The sequence below is a fragment of the Trichechus manatus genome, unplaced genomic scaffold, assembly GCF_000243295.1.
Source record: "Trichechus manatus latirostris isolate Lorelei unplaced genomic scaffold, TriManLat1.0 scaffold00031, whole genome shotgun sequence".
Classification (NCBI taxonomy): Eukaryota; Metazoa; Chordata; class Mammalia; order Sirenia; family Trichechidae; genus Trichechus; species Trichechus manatus.
The window spans coordinates 8,543,435-8,567,418 of NW_004443967.1; the positions used below are offsets into that span (position 1 = coordinate 8,543,435).

Here is a 23,984-nt window from a genome sequence, read left to right on the forward strand (position 1 = left end):
GTCAGAGCAGTCAGTGGTAGTAGCCGGGCACCATCTAGCTATACTGGACTCAGTCTGGTGGAGGCCGTGGTAGCTGTGGTCCATTAAGAAAAAGTTCTTTAATGATTCTCTTTTCAAAAGCCCTATTAAATGACGTGCCCAAACAGATATTCTCTAGTAAACACTATGTCTAGCACACTTCAGTTACGTTTCTTACATAAGCAAATGGGGCTTTAAGAGGCAAGGTGCAACAATACTGGTTTTTTCCTTTTTAGAAAAAGCTAAGAACTCAGTACCACATTAAATTAATGGTATTATAGATTCAAATACTGCATTTTCTCTCCTGGGACTGGGCATGCACACGAAACACCTGGATGACAAAACAGAGCCTAATACATACATGTCTATGGGGATTAACAGTAATTTACTTATTAATATTCTCACAGGATATCTTTTATGAGATCTCACAGGCAAGACAATTAAAAATTGTGGTCAGTGACACCAAAGATCATGGACAGCAAATTCAGACCTAGATGCTTTTCTATCATGAATATTAAGTGAATAGGTTGTTGAAGGAAAATCTTAAAATTTGAGAATTTAAAGATATCTATGAAATCAAGGTATGTTTCATCAAGAATATTTAGTCAAGTTTACTTACTATTTTCTCCTGGTAGAGAAGAGAAATAACTATTTCAAAGATAGTCAATCAAAGAATTCACAAGTTTCCAAACATAGCCCTGTGGATTCCAAACATTCTCCATTCCTTTAAAACTAAGCTTCTCAAACGTTTTTCTCTATAGTATCCCTAATAAACAAGAAGAAGAACTCTGCAACAAGCATAAAATTTCTTTGGCATTTCAAGTTTTAACTTAAAAACTCAGGCAGATTCTTGCATTTTACTCCATAATATAATCATGTTTGTCTTGACATAAACAGAATGTTTTCCTTTTAAACCTTTATGAAATTTTGTCACTCTTGGAAGTTGTGTTGGGTTCATACTGTTGTTCTGGGTAGGCCCTGACCCACTGCCTGCGACCTATCCACTAGAGTCTCCTGCCTACACTCCAAGCTGAGAAGTTCTTGGAGACCAAGAGCTTGTTTCAGTTGTTGTTGTTGTTAGGTGCCATCGAGTCAGTTCCAACTCATAGCGACCCTATGTACAACAGAACGAAACACTGCCTGGTCCCGTGCCATCCCCACAATCGTTGCCATGTCTCAGCCCATTGTTTCAGTAGGGCTATGAAATGACAAAACTTTTTCTAGAAAAGAATATATTGTTTTGTATAAAAATTCACTCTCTGGCCCCACAAAAAAATAGATGCACATAATAATCTTATTGGAAATTGTCTATTATACTATCTCTCAGACAGCTTTTTCTGAATCTTTCTTCGTTTAAACAAATATATACACTATTCAAGAACATTTAAAATACAAGTATCCACTGATTTAAACAGTGTACCTGTAAATTTCTAATGTCATGATAATTTTCCCACAGTTCTGTTCCTATAAGCTATATACTTAAAATTACTTTTCACTGCAAAATGCTTTTGATCTGATCTAAAATCACACTTAGAAATGCAGCCTCACTGACATTTTCCTTTGATTTCATATGTATCTCTTCTTATTCAGGTCCATACTGTGTCTGCAGTAGCAATGTCACTGTTCCGAATTTTCCTAAAATAGTATTTTCATCATATCACACATATGTTGAAAAATCTTTACACTTTCTATAGACGTTAGAAGCAAATTCTTCATTCTGGTATGCCAAGTTCCTAGTAATAAGGTCCATCTCCACCACTACTGCCAATCTAACAGTTATAGGCAGGGTGATTCCCTGAGATGCACCTAAAACACTCATTTTTACCTCTTCACCTTTTCTCATTTTAATCCCCGTTCATAAAAGTCCTTTCCTCTATTTTTTTACAGATCCATCCTTTGAGACTTTGCTAATTCTACCTTTTCTATGATGTCTAGACTGCCTAGCCTTACCCATGGAATCTCATGCTACTTTTACCTCTATCTGTACTTAACTGCTCCAACCATTAGGACAATTAACTACGTATTTTCTACCTACCTGTCTATAATCTTAAAGGCAGAGACTTTGCCTTATGCATCTTTTGTATCACAATACTAACAGAATTCTTACACGGAAAAGGAGAGGAACATAAAACCAAGTAAGAGCAACTACGGCCATCCCTGATTATCAAGTTCAAAAACAAACATCTGTATTTTAGAATGTCACCTAATATACCGTCTAGTAACCTAAAGACAGCAGGCACAAGGAGATGACATTATAAGACGCTATCCATCTTTGTTAGTGCAAGAGACATTACTCTATAAAATAAACTGATGATAATTCAAGGATATTTTAAATTCAAATTTTGGTCATGTATTTTTTTTTTTTCTAAGTGAGGAATATTTATTTTTCAAAACCAGAAGAATGAAAGAACACTGAAAACACAACTAGTATTATATTTCAGGCTTATTAAAGAACATTGAGTCCGGAGATGACTTGAGCTGAATCTTATAATCTCAGTGAAAAACAAAGACGAAAGAGGGCACTTTCACTGACAAAGAAACGAGCGCGCCAACATCCGGATCTTGGCTGGAAGGGAAGCATTAGTGGCTGTGGGAATCTCCTAAGGCAGCTCTTCTTTCCCCAAAGGGGGTTCTGAAGTGTTCTGAAGAGTTTTCAGTAAGCAGCATTTGTCCTTTGTACTATGATAGCTTGAACTGCCTACTTGAACAATTTAGCGTGACCTTGGCCATCTGAGTTTAGGAAATATTTATCACTCTTAAAGCCAAAGCTTAGCTATCCACCCTACACTGTCTTCATCAGTGCTATGCCAGCATTTCTGAACACAGAACTTTGCATCAAATATTTATTTATAATACCTTTGCCGTACAAAGTAATAAAATTAATTTCCTACTTAATATAGAGAATATTTTCGCTTAATTTCAATGTGGCTTAGTTTATTTCATCCAAGATTATTAGTGAGCATAACATCTTGACAGAAACTAGGAAAACTATTAAGTTTATTGCTTTCTGCCAATGTATGTCCTTTACTGACATACACTAAAAAAGATAAGCCCCAAAATTCCACTTTAAGATTGAAAAAAGAGTTAAGAATATATTACTACTTGAAAATAATTTCATTTAACTTATTTAAAGCAACTAGAATGTATTCTATAGATGCTGTATAAGATCATAGTAAGAGCTATGTGCCCTCAGCGATGTACATGCATTACATTATTTAATTTCCTCTATAATACCAAGACCGTCATCCCCATTTTATAGCTGAAGAAACTGAGGCTTAGAAAGGTTAAGTAATGTCATACAGCTATTCAGCTGAGACTCAAATCCAGACCTAACTCTTAATCCCCAACCAAAAGTCCCTTCAGAATATTCTATTATTAGTATTTTTACACTTTCATGTTATACTGTGAAATCATTGGTCAGAAGAATCAAATCAAATATACCATGTGAATCAAATACTAAAATATGTCCAATATGATTTTCTTTTTATTTTGAGCATTTATAATTCTTTGAAAATGAAAAATCTATATGAAACAAATATATTGTACACCTCTAGTAAACAAGATATGTGATTAACCTGAACACCCCCATTCCCACACGAGGCTCTGTAACAAAGCACTCATTATAGGTAACGCAGGGCTGCTGCAGGGCACTCACTAATTGGCTCCTTGGTAGCCTAAAGTAGCAAACATAGTTCCTCTGGAACCTACCAGGCAGGGAATGACAGACATAGAATATAGCTCCATGACTCCAACTAGAAGAGAAATGGTAAAATTACTAAGTTATAGAAAAGAGCTTATGAATACAATCGTGTATAGTCACTATTTTAAAATATTCCTTCAAAATGCACCTGACTATTTTTCCTGAGTTTCCTTGCTATTTACTGTAACAGTTATCGATCTACTTATTCCCCAACTTGTAAAACCATAGTCAATGATCAAGATCGAGCTCAAAGGCTTCCTCCTTGAGGAAGCTTTCTCAATTTCCAGTAGCCTGAACTGCTCCTTCCTCTGCTTTTCCACAACAAATTCCTTGTACAGGCAGTACCCAACTTACGATGGGGTTCTGTTCTGATGACTCCGTCTTAAATCAGTTCTGATGTAAGTCAAATACCTCTTTTTTTTAGTTTGCATTACTATTGCCTTTTATTATCAGCATCTTTATAAGTCTGATTTTTGTCTTTGGAGTTGGAAACATTACATATAAACTTACAGATATATTTAACTACATACATACATACATAAAAAAATACACAAACCATTTTAAAAAAAGGTTATAAGTACAGTTTGCTGTAACTCGAATGTGTCGTAAATCAGGGACTACCTGTACTTCTGGTCAACGCAGTTCATTCTGCTTTGATTGCAGGTCATTTCTTACATATCCCTCTCCCTAGCAACTGTGGTCAGGACTTGTTTTACTCCTCTAGAATCATACCTCCAGCCCTCCACTCCCATCCCTAGAAGAGCTTTATTTACTTGTCTATTAAAGTTATCACATCGACTAAAACAAAACAAAAACTGGCAATGTGAATGAAGTTTTACTCTAAGCAGATCAAACTCATTCATGTAATCAGTATTTAAGTGGCATTAGCACTGTTTTCAGAAAGATTTCTGAGCTTAAAATATACAAAATGCCATACTATATTATACTTAATAAATCAAATCAAAGAGCAATACTCTTTCCTCAAAATATAAGTTCAAAGAGACAAATGTCAAATGTCTAAATCCTAACATTCTTAGAAACTAGTTACATGCAAAAGAAAATAATTTCATAATCCAATTAACTGCTTTGTTCTGTATCACCAACAACTATTTAAAACATGCTGACCATAAGGCAACGCTACCACCCTAAATTAAACATATAAAAAACACTATCTGTATCTCAAAAGTTCAAGCTTATGGTATAAACGAAAAGTACCAACAGGTGATGTGGTCATAGTGGCCCAATTGAAATGCTCTAAACGTGGAAGCAGAAGGCCTAGAAAAAGCAGCCTACGCAGAGGCAAGGGCCAAGTATGAAAGAAACAGAAGGTATTCTCTTAGTAACAAACCCATGAAAGGGGTCCAACTGGGAAAAGGTTAGGTGAAGCCAAAACCACTGAAGAGAAATCTACGTAGTAATTACAATGCTAAGGTGAAACTGCATACACCCATAAACGGTTACAGAAATTTGCGCTCAAAGTAGTCAAAGTAGTTTCAATGCTCAGAAACAAACTCTCAAGAACTGTTTCTGTTTTGATACTAATTTGCTAGTTCGAGAAAGTTCAAAACACATAATGCCTATTCTCTCAAAAAAAAAAAAAAAAAAACTAAAATAAACAAGATAGCACCAAATTAAAAACAAAACAAAACCCCAAAGTTCTCCATCAATACCAAAACCCTGTTTTTCTTTAATTTTATTTTATTGTTGTTGAGAATATACCCAGCAAAACATTATCAATTTTTCAACAGTTTCAACATGTACAATTCAGTGACACTCATTACATTCTGTGAGTTGTGCAACCATTCTCACCTCCTTTTCTGAGTTGTTCCTTCCCCATTAACATAGACGCACTGCCCCCTAAGGCTCCTATCTAATCTTTGGAGTTGCTGTTATCAATTTGATCCCATACAGATAGTTCTTAAAAGAGCATAATGCTCAAGGCAGACATTTTTTGCCAGTTAAGCTTAACTATTGTTTGGCTTTAAGAAGACTTCAGAGGATATTTCTGGTTTAAGGTTTAAAGATTATCTCAGGGCAATAGTTTCAGGGGTTTAGCCAGCCTCCATGGCTCCAGAAAGTCTGGAGTCCACGAGAACTTGAAATTCGGTTCTGTATTTCCTCCTTTCACAGACTGATTCGGAAACTCAAAGACTACAGACCTGACACTGCTGCTGTACTAAATAAAAGTTTTTAAAATGCTGTGTTTTATCAAATTAAAACACTAAGAAAGACAAAACACTGGAATAATCCTGTTTCTTCTTCCTTGACGATGCCACTACCGACAAGCAGAATGGATACGTGCTGTGCTATTTTCGCCCAGAAATCCTTCTCAGGGACGTTCCCTTCTTTTCCATCCTCACTGCCAAGTGACCTCCATCAGCTCTCAACTCAACATGTATAACTTCCTAGCTAGTTTTCCTGCCTCAATCTTTTCCTCCCCGCTCCTAACTACTGCTCCCAACAGATTTTCCATACTAGCTTTCGGCTATTTGTCTAAAGCATTAATTTGATAATATCACAACCCAACTTAAAAATCTTTCATGGTTTCTCAATGCTTACGCAATGTCCGGTTCTTAGCATGGAATTCAAACCCTTCACATAACCTAATAACTTGCATGCTTGTTCTGATGAGCTCTTTTCAAAGAGTAGGATTTATGCTTAATCGTCTTTGATTTCCTTGTAGATAGTAAAAGTCAAAAAAAAAATGAAAATATCATTTGATCATCAGAACTGAAATTTTGGAAAAAATCATCCTTGTACACTGAGCTAGAAGGCAGTAAAATGAATTAGGAGACTCGCTAGGGCCTTTTTGAGGTTTGTAACACCAGCATAGCATGGATATAGTACATGCTTGTTGAATGTGCGAGTGTTCTGATTTACCCCAACAATTTCAAATTTACACAGGGAATATCTGGTCCATACAGCATCTGATGTTGGGCAGACTTAAAGGAAGAACAGGAGCGTGACTTAAGGGACCTATGCATAATATGTGAACACCAAACTGGTGCTGTGACAGGCTCCTCTCTGGCCCAGATGCTGACAGTCTAAATAAAGGTGGGTAAGGACAGCAAGGTGAATCTGGAGTAGGCAATATTAGTCTACTGGGGGAAAATAAACATTTAAACCAACAATTTAGAATCGCAGAACATATGTATTTCCAATGGACTCCTCTCAAAATATTCACGTTTATTGATGGTAATGAATTAATAAAGATTATCAGTCTATATGTAACAAGCTCCCTTTCCTCTTGGTTTTAAAAAGAAATAATTTTCTCAAATTCTATCTTAAAAAATTAAACCAAACAATCTAGATACTGATTTACAAAAATCAGTGCACTAGGATCACTGGAATATAATCTTAATACTTTCCCATCAGAAACCTGAAGACTTACATACTTTATCGTGTATTTGATCGTATCATAACAACCTGCTCTCTTTAAGTATTGGGCTCACAATGTGTTATCCTGTGTCCAGTGCCTAAGAGCTCATTAATTACCCAAACTATATCTCCATAGGTCTTGTTAATTACCCGTCTCCTGTCTCAGAGGACCTTGTTAATAACTTGTACTGTCTCTCTAAAGAGGTCCTAACAACACATTAAAATTAAAGATGCTTTTCTTTTAGCACCTGTCAAGTGCTGTAAATTGAGAAATTTTCACATCAGTTTATTAGCCTACAGTAGTTTTCGTGGATTTTTTTTTTTTTAGCTTTTCTCTCTCACAGGATCTCTCAGTAACTCAATCTCTCAGTGCAAAATAAACAAATTTTAAATAAAGTTTTGTCTTTTTTGTTAGAGCTTTTTTTGTTTTCAATTTTGAAGACTATAAATATCAATTTGCATTTAGTGAGTGAGCAAAAGGATGGCATGGTTGGTATCTGCAAATTAACCCACTGGGAAATGCCACAATTAATGAGAGCTATTATAATGAGTATTAGGATGACAAAGGGTTAAAAAAGTTTCAAGTAGTATCTGGGGAGTAAAGCATAAAAGTTCTAGTTACCATTTGGGGAACTAATCACATTGCATATTTCATGTTCGCAGTCACTGTCTCATTGGATACATTCTGTAAATCCCTGGGTACTAATGGATTTGTGACTCTAAAATCCATCTCAAAAGTTGTTGTTATCTGTCTCATAAATGAGGCCACAAATTTTCAGCTGTGTAAAAGACGTACAGCCTGTCATGAATAACAGGCAAATTATCTTTAATATTAGACAAATCTGAAAAAAAACTAAAAATGCTATTAAAATAAACCTTATGCATGTTAAGGTTTATGATATCAAATACTAAACTTTAAACTTAAGGGAAAAAGGCAAGAAGGGCCATTATAAAAAGGAAGGTTTAAAAACTACGAAAAGGATCTTTTCTTTCGTATCAAAGTTTACTATAACTTTTTCTAAAACAAAACTTAAGTCTACAGTAAAAAGTCCACCTTTATTTTTTTTTTTATGGACATATTATACAACCTCATAATAATGGTTACATGTTTTATAGGTCTGTGGTGATTTCTGATTTGTGAAAATTAGAAACACATTTAATATACATTCTAGGTCACCAATTTTTTGTAGCTTCTAAGAAAGGTATAACCCAACTGTTGACACGAATTAACTAGTTAAGGAAGAAGGGAAGGTCACTCTGGTCCCAAAAGCAAAAGGCACGCTGTCGTGTAAAATCATAAAATATTAGTCGTAAAGTAACTATTTGGCCTATGCTCATTGGCTAAAACATAGGGAGAATCTAGTTTCTACAGCAAATATTGGAAATGGAAATATATGCTCTAATCTAATCAATAATACCAGGAGTAATACTATAAAACATACCATTAAGTTATCCCAGAGCTACCTAAGAGTTTGCTGTATGGAATTCACAACTACAACAAAGCAGGAAATCATGAAGAGCAAGCAATGTCTTTGTGCAAGTCACAAATAGAAGGATGTTCCTAAAGCCTCCTAGTAAAGATAAACCCAACAAGTTGAGTAGATTCTGACTCATAAAGACCCTACAGGACAGAGCTGAACTGTCCTATTGGGTTACTTAGGCTGTAAATCTTTATGGAAGCAGACTGCTGTATCTTTCCCTGGAAGAGTGGCTAGTGAGTTTGAACCACTAGCAGCCGAGTGCTTTAACCACTGTGCCACCGGGGCTCCCTTCTGGTAAAGATACCTCCTACAAATTCTTGCTCTCTTTATCAGCTGTCCCTTTAACATCAAACAACACTAGCTCATCATACAGCGTACACTTATATTATTTACTATATTACCAAAAAAAAAAAGGAATTTTCAGAATAAGACATACACAACCAATTCCTCTTTATAAATGAATTCCCTTAACTAGGTGGAGTTCTTCAATCCTAAATCTCCTTAGCTTCGAGGTTTGAGTCCACCCAAAGGCATCTTGGAAGAAAGGGCTAAGAAAAAATCAGCCACTGAAAGCCCTATGGAGCACAGTTCAACTCTACATACATGGGGTCATCATGAGTCAGAATCAACACGACGACAACTGGTTGGTTAAACGTCCATCAGAAGCATAGCCACCACAAACAGTTTTTCTTCAATTTACTATGGGTAGTACATCAATAGGAAAGGCCAATCTCTGGAGAAGGACATCATGTCGGGTGAAGCAGAGGATCAGTAAAAACGAGGGCAACCTTCCACAAGATGGGCCTGACATGACAGCTGCAATGACAGGCTCAAACATACCCATGACTGTGAGGGCGGTGCAGGACCAGGCAGTGTCTTTTCTGTTACACATAAGGTCGCCATGAGCTGGAGATGACTCGATGGCAAATGACAGCAACAGCAGCATACAGATATAAACATATTTTTAAAGTGTCATTTATCACTAAAGCTGCCCAGGCTTTACCTGAATCCTGGGAAACAAACCATCCACAGATGCGCTAAATCTTTTTTTTGTCAAACATTTCCGCCTGGTCTTCAATGCCTACTAACATTTAGGCGTTTCTTACCTATTCAGCCAAATCTCTCATTCCTTTCCATATCTCAGTTTCAGCCACGCTGATCTCCTTACTGTCCCTTCTACTTTACAGCACTGTGAGCAAAGCTAACGCAACTAAGTTGTCTATTCAAATATGAATTTACCAGCACAACTCTTGATTCCTATTCACCAGTAAGTACTTACTGAACTCCTATGAAGTAATATAACTTAGATCAGCAATTTCTAAATCTGACTGATAATTAGAACCACATGGGACATTTTTTAAATGTTTATTTATTTTTTTATTTCAGGGCCCCACTCATTAAAGATTCTAATTCAGTCTGAGGTAGGATCAAACAGCAGTTAAAAAAAAAAAAAAAAAGCTCCAGAAGACCTTGATATGTTCACTGAGGATATGTTCTAGGTGCTATGGAACACTAAGAAGGAAAAGTTCAGAAGAACTATGAAGAAGTTTATACAGTTTAGTGGGGAAGACTATGACCTAAATCCTATAAACACAGCAAATATGTTCTTCTATATCAGCAGAAAATCAGAGAAGGGAGATGTCACATTATTAATCAAGAGAGACTTAACAGTTTTTACCTTCTAGACAGGCTTTAGACACTCGAAGACAAGTTAACAGTACATTTCACCACTGAACCAAAGAACAGAAATGGCATGGTTACAAAGGCCTCAGAGAGAGAGTTACACTAAGGAAATTAACTTAGCTAGAACAGAGAGGTAAGGAATAGTGAGAGAAAAGTTGGATAGGTAAGAAACGCCTAAGAGACAATAAGCCTTGAAAGCAAGAAGGAGAGTTTAGATTTCGTATTTCATTATCAGTGGTTCTTAAACTTTTTTGACCTAGGCTTTTTCAAACAGAACGAAGGGTACTACGGCCCACCTTCTCTACTTATTTGAATAAACAGTACTAACTGCTAAAATAAATAAATGCAAAAATTTCAGTAGCTTAAAATTCTGATTATTTATCCAACAAAGTCCAATCGGTTATTCCTGGTCCGGCAACCTTCCACACGCATTCAAGGACCCATCTTATGGCTCTGCCCTTCTCTCAAAGGCCCTCTCCATTCAGTTAGTGCAGGGGTCGGCAAACTGTTTCTGTAAAAGGACCATTAATGAATAGTTTTGCCTTTAAAAGCCATTAAGTCTGTCACAACTATTCAACTTTGACCACTGCAGCCATAAACAAATGGGCGTGGCTGTGTTCCGATAAAACTTTATTTACAAACACAAGCAGCAGGCTGGATTTGGTGCACAGATGTAGTTTGCTGATCCCTGGTCCAGGCTACAGATGAAGAGGGACAACATGGAGGATTGTGTAGGAGGTGTACGTCCCTTCTACTCACAAGTCAATAAACCAGAACTTGGTCACATGGCCCCAACTAATAGAAGGTTGCTCTACCTGTACGCCCAGTAAAAAAAAAAAAAAGGAAATTGGGTTTGCTGAACATACCCATTTCCACTTTCCAGTCAAAAAATAGCCCAGTGTTAAAGACAGTTGGTTGTAAACACAGTATTGAAAATGATATAACAAACATACAGGCATATTTGTTGATGGGAAGTTATATACTGCTATTGCAAGAAAGCATTCCTTTACAAATTGTGGGAATAACCACACAAATTAGTTGATACTAATGATGCCAAAATATTTGTGATTTTTAATTAAAAAGCAATAGCAGCAGCAATTTTAAAACACAAACAACTCAATACCAATAATAAACTGACAAAACATCCCTCCAGTAAGTTAAGAGAATTCCAACTATACTGTGTACACGTGTAGTATGACATGTGTACTGTATACATGTGCAGTGTACATGTACAGCATGCCAACTTCTAGTAGAAAGCTGAACTGGCATCGATGGGTACACATAATGCTATACAGTCATCAAATCCAATTCATTCTCCTCCTGGGTACACAGCTAAGCCCTATTTCTCAACCCCTTACAGTAAAGTTGAGACATGACTGAGTTCTAACCAAAGAGTAAAGATTCCACTTCTCAACAATCGTGGAAGTAATGCACACCACTGCCAGGCCTGGCACATAAAAATGCCCCTCACGTGATCCTTCATTCTCTTCCCCTTCTGCAGCGAACTCAGAGGCCAGATGTTAAATGGTGGCATCACCAGAAGAAGCCTGACTTCTGAGTGACTCTGTGAATCTATCACTTCAAAAGTACATTTGGTTTGGATTTAAACGTGAGAAAATGTAACTGAGGGTAATACTGGGAAGATAAAGATGAATACATTGTTATGTAAAGAGAAAACCACCTTGACTATATCTTCCCAAACTTCACCCAAGATAAACTTGCTGCTTTAAACTTTGAGCTGCACGCTCTTCCTGTATCCATTTATATCTAATCCTTCTTTTTATATTATTAATTAGAGCTAGCACTTTACTGAAAATGTTTTACATTTATCATAAAACGAAGATGGTCTGTGACTCAAAAGGAATAGTAACTTCCAAGGAATCTATAAATGTGTTGGCTGCTAACCAAAAGGTCAGTGGTTCGAACCCACTAGCCAATCCGTGGGAGAACGATGTGGCAGTCTGCATCCGTAAAGATTTACAGCCTGGGAAACCCTACAGGGCAGTTCTGCTCTGTCCTATAGGTCACTATGAGTTGGAATCAACCCGATGGCAATGGGTTTAGGTTTTTCTTTTATTTTTTGGTCCTATTATGTGACATCTCAGGAATATACAGAAGGAAAAGTTTTAAAACTAAAAAAAAAAAAAAAAATTTTAAAACATACTTGCAGTCATTTTGTACATATATCATAACACAGCTCTGATTTTGATAAAAGGAGCATTAATATTGAAGTAACTCAATACGAAGCCTAAACCTGGCAAAATGTCATGCTCACTTTCAAAGCCCCTGGTGGTCCCCGTAAACAGTCCATGTATAGACAATCAAGATTTAATGACTTATTTTTCCATATGCTTCCACAGTTTAAAAACATTATATTCCTACCATTTCCAATTTTTCTTGCTTTTCTTGGACTCTAAATGATCTAAATTACCAATTCTCTAAGTTATCTCAGACAATTGTTTTCACCAATCTTAGGCAAAAAAAGTTCAGTAAAGGAGGAAAAAAGCTAAAATTTAGGACTTAAGGCAATACGTAATACACACTATGTAAAACACCAAAATAAAATAATTTAGGATAAACTAAAAATCCACTGCCAATGAATCGATTCCAACTCATAGCGACCCTATAGGACAGAGTAGAACTGCCCTATAGGGTTTCCAAAGAGTGGCTGGTGGATTTGAATTGCCGACCTTTTGGTTAGCAGCCGAGCTCTTAACCACTGCACCAGGGCTCCGATGTAAAACACCAAAATAATTTAGTATAGCATATCAAAACTATGGACTCGTTAGTTAAAAACTAATATATGATAAAAATGTATTTCTTTGGAATATAGTCTATAAAGAAGACTGACACTTTCTAAAACCACAGCAAATATCCATTTATTGAGTAAAGAAAGCAAAAGAAATGCACACTTTCCTTTGAAAGTTTCAAATGCATGTTTTTAAAACATGTTATTGGAATATACACAAGGGAAAGGTGGGCGAGCACAGCCTAAGAGGGTGATTGTTGATACTACATTTTCCATTTCTAGTGGCGCGAAGTACTGTTTTTGAGTAAAACATGACATGACGTATTAGTACATAAAACATCACAGCAGTCATCACGTATGGAGTCCCTATTTGGGGCCTGGCTCTGTGCTATGTACGTTATATATACACGTAATCTTCACCCTAGCCTATCAAGTAGGTATTATTTTCTTTGCTTCAAAGATGGAAATGCTGAGGTTTACAGAAATCAGAGAACTACTAAGCCAGGATACCCATTCAGGTCTGTATGCTGTATATTACTGCCTCCAAAAACACCCTCTATTTTATATGGCAAACATTCTACCAGGCGTTTCCCTGCTAATTACTTCAGGTTCCAATAAATTCATTTTATTCTCGGCTTAAAGTTTCCTTAATCAGCTACTCCATTTTTCACTTGTATAAAACCCATAATCATATTTAAATGCATACAGTTCCAACTCCTATCAAGGAATAAAAAAAATCATTATATACGTAACTGAGAAGCTGCAGTTTGAAAATCTAATCTTTATCCTGATAATGATTACTTCTATGACAATAAATCGTAGAGATACTCTTTGGTGTATTTACAGTACTTATACAGTCAATAAATTCCAATTAATATTCATAAATTAAAAACTACTTCTAAATAGCCATTTAATTAGTTAACCACTATTATGAAAAGTAATACTTAATTTAAGCCAATATTTATTAAAGAACAGTCCATGAGCAACTACTGGTCCACTAATCCTCTCCAGATAGCCCTGAACTAATCCCTGGGAAAGAGTATTTAGAAATACAACATATCTAAATGTCTGGCTTGAATGAACACCCACTGGTAATTCATTCTCACCACGTCTCATCAAAAGCCATGCCATTCTCTCCCTAAGTTTCGGTGGGTTTTTGGCTCACGTAAGTAGATGTAGTCTAGGATAAGGAGTAAGAATTTCTTATACTTCTGTATAAAAAGTTCAGTTCAAAGATGTATGTAACACTACCTGGCTCCATAATTAATCATAAAAATAAAGCAGTAAGAATTTTTTTCAGGTAAAATAAAAGGAATTTAAAATATTCAAGTATTTAAAAGGGATATTTGATACTTTCAAGTACAATATTTCCCAAAATAGCACAACCTCTCCCATGTTAAGCTTACCTTGAAGATGGCATTATATTTGAAGCCCTGAATTTTGCTGTAAATGGATTAGTTGACTCATAATCAAAATAGTCCTGACGATTTTCACTAAATGCATTAGGTGATTTCAAGTCACAAGGGCTATCTGATCCCCCATTGTTAAGTTTATCAGATCTTCTGCTATCTTTTTTTCCAGTTACTCTTTCAAACAGGCTAACTTTCTCCCTTTTCTCTCTTTTATTTTCTTTTCTTACTTCAATTGATTTTGAAAATAAATTCACGCTGCTGTCCCATGATTCACTGCTTTCTTCGAATGGGTTTTTCTTCCTTGGCAGTGTTGCAAATTTTTGCGGTAATGAAGCAGTCACATTTGTCAATTGGTCATTTTGTCTTCCAAAGGACGATTCACCTTCATCCACACTGTTGTCATGTTGGTTCGTTTTAGAAGTATCAAAGCTTAACGTTCTTCTGTGTGGAGATTTGAGACTTCCTGCAAATAATTTTGTGGTTAGTGCATACTCAGTGATACACTGCATCACACTCTGACATGGATTCAGTGTGCACACTGGTTCTGCTTTTAGAAGGAGAGCAATTAGCTGTTTCAAGATATTAACCTTCAAAATAACCAAGGAAAACAATTTTACAAGACAGTCTAAAGTATCTAGGCTAATAACAATTAGTGTATTGCTAGACAATTAGCAATTTGCTCAGCTCAGAAAGAAACGGTTACATAAGAAAACTATGTCAAAACTAGAGGTTTGCTTGGCATAATAATGTGATAAATTCTCAAAGATTTTTTGTCACCATTTACCACTAAATCTACTCTTTCTTCTAGGTACTTTCTGATGAAATGGAATATTCATTTATGCTTCTGACTTTGGAGAAAGGAGAAATAGCAATGAAATGAAGTCAGGCCAGGAAAGGGGACTGGGGCTCATTTTATTATCATCTAATAATATGAATATGAATGCAGACAAACTCTGACTTCAATGAACTTACCAATTTTGGATATAGTAGGTGCTCAGTAAGTATTTGATGAATGACTATATTTAGAAAATACTCCTGAGAAGCTGCAATCTTTATTGCCCAATTTTATAAGTTAAACTTTAATAAAAATTAAAAAGCATATTTCAGACCACTGAGGATACAATCAGAAAGACATGCTGCTCACCACTTTCTGGAACTGCTCCAAAGGAATCTATCTGGCGCCCAAGAAGATGTGTTTGACCAATGGTGCCAGACTTCAGTTTCTCAGAAGATATGTGGGACCCAGTTAAATCAGACATTGAATGTGCTGAAGAAAGTCTCTGAGGACCCAAAAGAAAAGGCTTTTTTGGTTTGGATTTCATCTGGATTTCACCACTTGGAAATTCGGTATTAGCATCAGGCATGTGAGTACTCGGAATGATTGCAGAAGATGTATCAGAAAATGTCCCATCATTTTTTCTACCTTTCATCTTATCTTTTAATTTTGCAAATGGAGATCTTGTTTTGTCCTTCATTGATAAGTCAAACATACTTGCTGTCATATTGTTTCTCATAAATTGAATATTGACCTTTATCTCACCCCTGTTTTTGGCTCTTTTTCCTTGTTTGGATTCTAATCTAAACCACCTTAAAGAGAAGAAAAAAAAGGGTTGTAATGCGTAATGAAGAGAAGACATGGAGCTCTGATATATACAAACAGCTTTTTAGGTAAAGCTACTATACAGCAAGGCAATCTAAGCACTGAATGAGCATCTATCAGCCAGAGTATTTCTGGTTTTACTCACTGTTTAAGGACCTGATCATTGTTTCTGTGATGTGACATATACTGAAGGAATATGTCTGGAGGTTTTAAGTAGGTTTGAAAAGAAAAGGCTCTCAGATAATCTTTCTTTTATGCTGTGAAAATCACTCATCAAAAATTCTTATCAATGATACCTAATATGTTTCCATCTGGAATAAGTATTGCTGATGGCCTAAGAACATTTTTCAACATTAAAAGACACTGAGGAAGAGATTCTGAAAGCATTCATCAATACAAATTGTTTTTAAGTAATATAAATGACAAATAATGACCATATTTTTAATAAAATAATAAATACATTAGCCCCCACCGAAAATATTACTTATGTAAAAAGCATTAAAAGAATTTTAACGTTGGAAAACTACTAGTGTTTACTAATCATGAAAATTGCACATGATGTAATTTACATTAGATTCATATAAAATGGATCAAAGCCTGTTCCTGAATAAAATACGCAAAATGAGTAAAATGCAAGAAGTGACAAGAATTTGCTGGGGGCGGGGGGGTGGCAGGGACAATTTAAATGCTTCCTGCTAGATTCTATTTACTTCATTTACTCTTGCTATTGTGACAATACCAAATAAAATTACTGTACATGCACCTAAATCTTGTGCTTTCAGTCATTCCACTGTATTACACTGCCCATTTTTAAATGATGTTTAAAAAGCAAAGTTTATTTTGGTTTTGTTTACAGTATTTTCATCCACAATAAATTCTCAAATTGTCAGTGTGACAACGGTCATTCCACAGGGCAACAGCCAAAAAAAGAAAAAAAACCCTGTAAAATGAAGCCTAGAAGAGAATTTCTACAATGTTTCCACATTACTTAACAATGAAGCTTAATACTCATTCCTGCCGACACGTTATTATTTAAATATAGCTCTAATCAAGTGTAACAAATTTTCTTGGCTACAAAGGAACTCTGATCTAATTTTACATTAGTTCTTTCTCATTGCTACCAACAGGATATGCCAAAAGAAGATTACACTTAGTATCCATCAGGTGGAAGACTGGTTCACAGGGAGGAGAACCTACCCATGATACATATACCAACTGACTACAGTATAAATGGCCTAGGGTGGGCTATTTAAGGTGAACTGTACATTAATACATTTAAATCATCACACAAAGTATTCAATCGCTTCTGAATGGATCAGAACTTCATTCTTTGAGAAGTACTTCAGAATGAGAAAAGATAAACACACTCACCTATATTATCACCAGTCTTATCCCACTGTTATTTTTTTTAGTAAGAGACTACTTCACAAATTCTTGCCCACCACTCCAGGAAATTAAAGCAGTTAAATTGAAACATTTGAATAAGGCTAACCTGACAATTCTAAAGGTACCTCCCATGATCCAGAAATCTGACTCCAACAAATGAAACTCTGTAGCAGCTGCAGAGGCACTCAGTGCTCAAAGGCCCTAGAACGTGCTACCTACCATCCTAGCCACTGTCCCATTCTAGAGCTTCTTGAGAGGAGTCAGAATAAGATGCAATCTTAACATTTTTATGCATACAGTCATCAGTCTGACGAATCTACATTAAGGTAGTTTTATATATCCTCTTTTTATTCTCCTAATTGTATCCCCAAACTCTAGGTAAATATTCCAAAGTTCCTTAATTAAGATTGGTACGTAATTTAAAAAAAAACTATTGCCATCGAGTTAATTCCGACTCAGAGCCACCCTGTAGGACAGAGTGGAAATGCCCCATAGGGTTTCCAAGGCTATAATCTTTATGGAAGCAGACTGCCATATCTTTCTCCCTTGGAGTCACTGGTGGGTTCGAACTGCCAACCTTTCAGTTAGCAGCCAGACGCTTAACCACTGTGTCACCAGGGCTCCTTTGGTACAGAATAACAAATATTATTAAATAATTAAAATTTAAAATCTACATAGATTTGAAAGAAAAAGTACACCCCAAAGACATCATTTTTCCCTTGCTTTGATATACAGGCCATTCAGAGATCCTGAGCTTAAATAAAATACTTCAACACATTCCAAGAGTCTTCCTTCATCTTTGGCAAAGATGACCAAGCAACTAAGCTTATATCCTTCCAAAAGAGTTTCCCAAACAACCTTCAAAATCTACAAGTCTTAAATTAGCTGGGAATTATGCTCATGAGGCCCTAGGTTAACACTAATTCTCACTAAATGAGAACCAAGCAAAACAATGGGAACAAATCAGTGAAAATCCATCCCTACCAAGAACTTAAGGCTATCATAGCACACTATGAAAAACAAGCAATAAAAGAGTCTAATGCTTATCACAGGTTTTAGGCTCTAGAGCTGGAAGGAATACTGTTGCTCCTCTATGATCTGAGAAAAATCAGGTTTGTAAGGGAAGTTCTTTACATTTATAATTCTTCCTTCATGGACAGAAATACAGGTGCCTTACTGACTTCCATTATCAATGAATGTAACCATTGGGAAACTGTCACATTTCCACTGAATCCTAGAACTGGAAGACACTTCTGAGTTCATCTAGGTATTTCTGACTCATTCTTTTCATTGGAGCCGTGGTCGCTCAGTGGTTAAGAGCTCAGCTGCCAAAGGTCAGCAGTTTGAATCCACCAGCCGCTCCTTGGAAACCCTATGGGGCAGTTCTACTCTGTCCTACAGGGTCACTATGAGTTGGAATCAACTCGACTCTAGGATACGGGAATCCCTTTTCCTAAAATTGAAAATCCTGAGGTCCAGCTGTGTACCTAAAAACATATTTCATCTTCATAATAAACTTCAGCTCTGTAAGACCATTCTCTTAAACTCTTAAGTAACACACAAGAAAAATATTTTCTTGGTTATCTAAATTGGAGTAATTCAACCAATTAAGCTCTAGTTACATCAGGACAAGGAATTTTTTTTTTTTAAAGAATAGGAAATTTTATAATAGAAAGCATTAACCTGAGACCCTAAGCCGAGAAAATCCCTAATCTGAGGCAAATGATGAAATCTGAAGACATAGGGATTAGAAATAAGAAATCACAGCAATAAACTCTGTGGAATAGAGAACCTTGAACAATACAAAATTGAGCACCCAAAAAGTCTGGAAATGGAATAAGGTTATGTACCCAGTTATTAAATCAGAGCTGTGGAAAACAGAGCCATTTTTAAGGGGGAAGCAGAGTACTTCTGATGGATGGTACCTCAGAAATATTCTGCAACATCATCAGGCTATGGAGAAAATAGGTGAATACACTTTGCAACAAATACCAAAAATAAAAAACCAACAACAAAGCAGCATGTAAGATTTCCACGTGTATAACAAACTACAGAAAATCTCAGAAAACAAACTAATAATCCAGTAAGAGGAAGGGAGGGAAGGTAATCAAAATCAATCGAATTTTAGAAATAAGACCAAATAAACCACCTACTTAACACCCTTATTTCACAGACAAGGAAACCAAGGTACAGAGAATAAGTAATTTCCCAATGTTGGATTAAAGTCAGTAAGTAAAAAAATCCAAAGCCCATGAATAACATCTGCAGGAAAAGGGAAGTTCTTTCTAATTTGATGAACCATATGTTAATGAGGTTAAACACATAACTGGTCATATATTACAGGATACCGTATGTAGTCAGGAGACATGACAGCCAAACAGGAAGGCAATGCATATTTTCTATTGCTAGAGTATAAGCTCCTTGAAGGCAAACTGCCTTGCACTAAAAAAAAGTTTACTGAATTTTTGTTTCTAGAATCATATTCATAACACAATCAAGCTATAACTCATGGAGGGCGGTATTGGTTTTGGGTTTTTTTTTTTTGGTAAGGAACTCTAAAGACTTAAGCAACCCTTAAAGAAAAAAAGCAAGTCAGTGTTTGAATGCAAACTGTAAATACAGTATAGTTTCCATCTTCCCCCATCTCAAAAAAAAGCTGCAAAGAATTTTCACAAATACACTAAAAAATGTAAGCATGACAAATAAGTTCAGCTGCTTCATTCCGAAACGGATCTAATAAGGAAGTCTTAACAGACCTTCAAGAATCATTCCAGAGATATCACTTGTTTTCCCAGGCTTCAAAAAGATAAAATGAAGACACAGCATTTGGGGCTTAGTGGATTAATGCTGTTTTTTTTTTTTCACCTCTGGAGTGCTGGATTTAAACTGTATATGGCTTCAGTTCAATTTTTAGTGGGCACAGGTCCACGTGCAAAAACCACCACACACGTGGGAACTATTTCCAAGCAATTGGTGCTGTGTGGTCAGAAATGGGACAAGATTGGCAATAAGCGTGCCAGAAGCCAGGACGCAGGTGCACTGCTGAGACACACACAACAGGCCTGGACTCTGCATGTGTTTGCGCCATACCTAACTGCAGGGACTCTGAGCATTATTACTTTTCATGAGCATTAAAAATAAACTCACATCACCCACTTCTGTTGTAAAAAATCAACAGATATGACATAACAGCATGAACGATTTTACCGCTCTATTATTAAACACTGTATTATTTCCTTAAATCTCCTGCCAGAATCAATCCAGACACCCACTAAAGTGAGAGACACAGAAGTTCTTTCTATGCCCCACTCAAAGTGGTCTGGCGCAGCCCTTTCTCCCCTTCCTTAAAAGAAAAAAAAAAAGTAAGTAAAATAATAGTTTTAGCCACCACACTTCTTTGCGTATCATGACACAACTGGAAGACAGGCTGTAAATACTTGTCTTCAGTGTCAAAAAAGTAAGAAGTGTCACACCCAGCACTTTCGTGGAACTTCTAAATCAGCTAGTAGCCTTCATCACTCACACCGGTTTTCTACAAAGCACTTGGGAATATGCTGACAAGGTTCAACAATGTGCAGAATATTAAATATCTTTCTTGCAATACACCAGTGATCCAAGTCTGTCTCTTAGTGTACCACATGTACAGCCCTGCTGGAAAAAGGAAACTATTAAATATATTAAAAAATGAGAAATATTACCAATAAAGATACCTAATCAAGTATGTGGTCCCCATTTATCCACAAAGTAAGAATACGACCATATGAAAACCGCTTTAATTGCAGTAACATCACAAGCCCTACTGCTAATATTTAAAAGCAGTTTTCCCTCAAAAGTTCTAATCAATTCTATTTAATAGCCAGTACAGAATTTCCATAGGCAGAGAGTCTGATATTAGAGTACTGCCCGTAGGGTCGCTATGAGTCGGAATCCACTCGACGGCAATGGGTTTGTTTTTTTTGGTTTATGGTGCTGCCAAAGACAAGGAGGAAAAACAAGAAGAAACTTTAAAAGGTTACTTCATCCTCGGAATCTTTGGATTCACACTTGGGCCTACTTTCACTTGGAAAATTTATATTTCAGAGCAGGCCTGCAATACATCATTCATTAATATTAAAAAGACTGGAAATGCAGTAAGAAATCTGAAGCTACAATATACTCGAAAGTTTAAAAACACTAAATATTATAGACTAAGTGTCACTTAAAATTGGCAATTTGATACAAATTTATTTGGTAATTATCCATTATTCGTTTTAAATTTGATGACCTACTCAGAGAAAACTGAGATGACACTTTTTAGGTATCAAATAGTTTTGATATTAAAGTCATCGATATATATTCAACTTCACAATTTTTTTTAACCTTTTCTCTTCTGTTTCTTAAAATATTTTCATCTCCTCAATTAGTTTAAATGTTTACCATTTTTCTTTTTGCATTCTATTATTTCTTCTCTCTCTACCCTTTTTCTCTGCGTATATTAAATCTTAGGTAAAGACCTGATTTTTTTAAAAAAACTCCCATCAAGAGAAGCCTGCAGGCAGACATGTACAGAAAAGAACAAGAGATAGTTAATTTAAAATATAAAAAACTAACATGAACTTTAAGAAAGTTATTATTATTTAAAAAAATTTTGAGAGACAAATTCCTGACTGAAAGAAATACCATGGCGGTTGTGGAAATCTGAAGATTTAAGTTCAACCTGTAATTATAAGTTTAAGGAAGCAGTGAGTGTATCTACCTCTGAAAACATACTGTTTTTCACTTTAAGCTACAATATTCTAGTGTTAACTTTTATTACAGCTTTTTTAAATTACAAAATATCTAACCCAAGCCTGAAAGTCATAAAAGAGCATGGTTTCACTGAAAATGTCATTAAATCATTTCATCACAAGAATTCTACAATCTTATAACATTTAATAGGGCCTAAACACACTAGCTTTGCAAAACTAATTCTAAAGTAATACACTAGCTTCAATATATTGTATATTCAAAGGAAAACACTGTTACTACGTTAAAAGTTTAGAATGTTTGTACACAGTTTTAAAACATTTTTTTTCCTTAACAGCTTTAGGATTCACCAAGATGTACGGGCCCGGAAAAACGGTGGATTTAAAATAAAGGCCAACTGTGTTTCTAATCCTGAAATGAAATAACTGAGTTCTAAATTTGGTCATTTATCTTCGACAGCTTCAGAGTTCAACGTTTATATTAAAATGCTATACTGGCAGATTTAATTTTCTGATGTTCCATTTTATGTAAAAGTTTAATGTTTAAAAATCATTAACAATTTACACATATGTGAAGTTTTAGCTGTTCAACACTGTGTTCCAATCCTCTTATAAATAGTGAAACAATGTTAATTTGCTTAAAATTCAGTGCAAAATATTTGATTATTTAACAGATGTTTACCTCAAACAGAAATGTGAGGAGAGCAGTCATTAACGACTCCATTGAAAAAGTGTTTCTTCAAAGGGCTACTTCTACTACAGATCCATGCAAATATGGTGCTTAAAACTGGGTCCTATTTCAACCCAAAAACCAATACCCCAAACATACAAATAATTTCCAAGAATAGGAAATCCAGAAATAAGATATACTTAATCCCCCCTCCCCCCACCGCCCTCAACTCAGTTCGGACTCCTAGCGACCCTACAGGACAGAGTAGAACTGCCCCATGGGATTTCCAAGGCTGTAAATCTTTCTGCCGCATCTTTCTCCCGCCGAGAGGCTGGTGAGTTTGAACCAACTTTTCGATTCGCAGCCAAGCGCTTTAACCACTGCGCCACCATGGCTCCTAAGATATACTTAAGCACCCCAAAATTCAAAACAAATTCCATAACTTACTCTGTTTTCCTCCTTTGTTTGTCCTCAAAGATGTCACTGAGATTGATTGCCACCTGTCCTAAAAATTTATCCAGACCCACCAGCGACCTGTGCATAACTATGAGGAAAAGGATGTATTTCTCTGGATTCCCCTGCATTAGCAATCCAGGTAGCTCAAAAGACGCCTCTTCCTTCCAGACTGGCTCAAGGGTTTTCTCAGCTACAGAGGTGGAGTACTTTTCCTTGCCCAGCTGAATGATAGTGTATGTGTCATTGGTGCCACTTTTGCCTTTGGGCTTAAGATCTTTGGCTTGGAGCACTGTGACCTGCACGTGGGTTGGAAACCACTTTTGGGCTTGCTCTGACAGCATCATTCTGCCCTTTTTCTCTGCTCCGAGTTCCCAAACGCTGGCAGTGCCCCTCGCCAGGGGAGAGCCTAATGCTTTGATCACTTCATCCTAAGGGCACTTAAGGGGCACCAGGCGAACTCAGAGCTGGCCCACTTCCCTGGGGCTGATGTCAAAAAGCCAGCCTGGGGCAGCACCGGGGCACGGCTGCTCTGCGGGTCCCCTTTCCTCCGGAGCAGCAGGGGCCCACCATCACCTGGCCGCGCTCCAGGCCTCCGCGCGGACCCCCGCACCTCGCCTCTCCACTTTCCCGCCCCGCCCGCCCGGGAGACGGGCCTTGGGGGCGGGTGGCTCCCGGGCCTGCCGGCAGGTGAGGCCCGGCCACCTGGGCCCGGCGGAAGCTGCAGAAG

General features: G+C 36.6%; 1 protein-coding gene across 4 annotated transcripts in view; it reads right to left on the reverse strand.

The window, feature by feature from the left end:
• Nucleotides 1-23,959, reverse strand: part of RAB11FIP2 (RAB11 family interacting protein 2) — a 42,642-nt gene extending 18,683 nt beyond the window's left edge. The window contains exons 1-5 of one of the 4 annotated variants that reach the window (XM_023729989.1): nucleotides 23,249-23,958; nucleotides 15,566-16,008; nucleotides 14,416-14,884; nucleotides 3,727-3,770; nucleotides 50-784 (exon numbers count right to left, since the gene is read on the reverse strand). In XM_023729989.1, coding sequence (XP_023585757.1) covers nucleotides 774-784; nucleotides 3,727-3,770; nucleotides 14,416-14,884; nucleotides 15,566-16,008; nucleotides 23,249-23,601 — 1,320 coding nt within the window. In that variant the 5' untranslated portion in view covers nucleotides 23,602-23,958 and the 3' untranslated portion in view covers nucleotides 50-773. Of the gene's footprint in view, nucleotides 1-49; nucleotides 785-3,726; nucleotides 3,771-14,415; nucleotides 14,885-15,565; nucleotides 16,009-23,248 lie in introns of those variants that run through there. The other 3 variants (XM_023729988.1, XM_004374883.2, XM_023729990.1) reach the window with 3 other exon arrangements.
• Nucleotides 23,960-23,984: the final 25 nt, after the last annotated feature.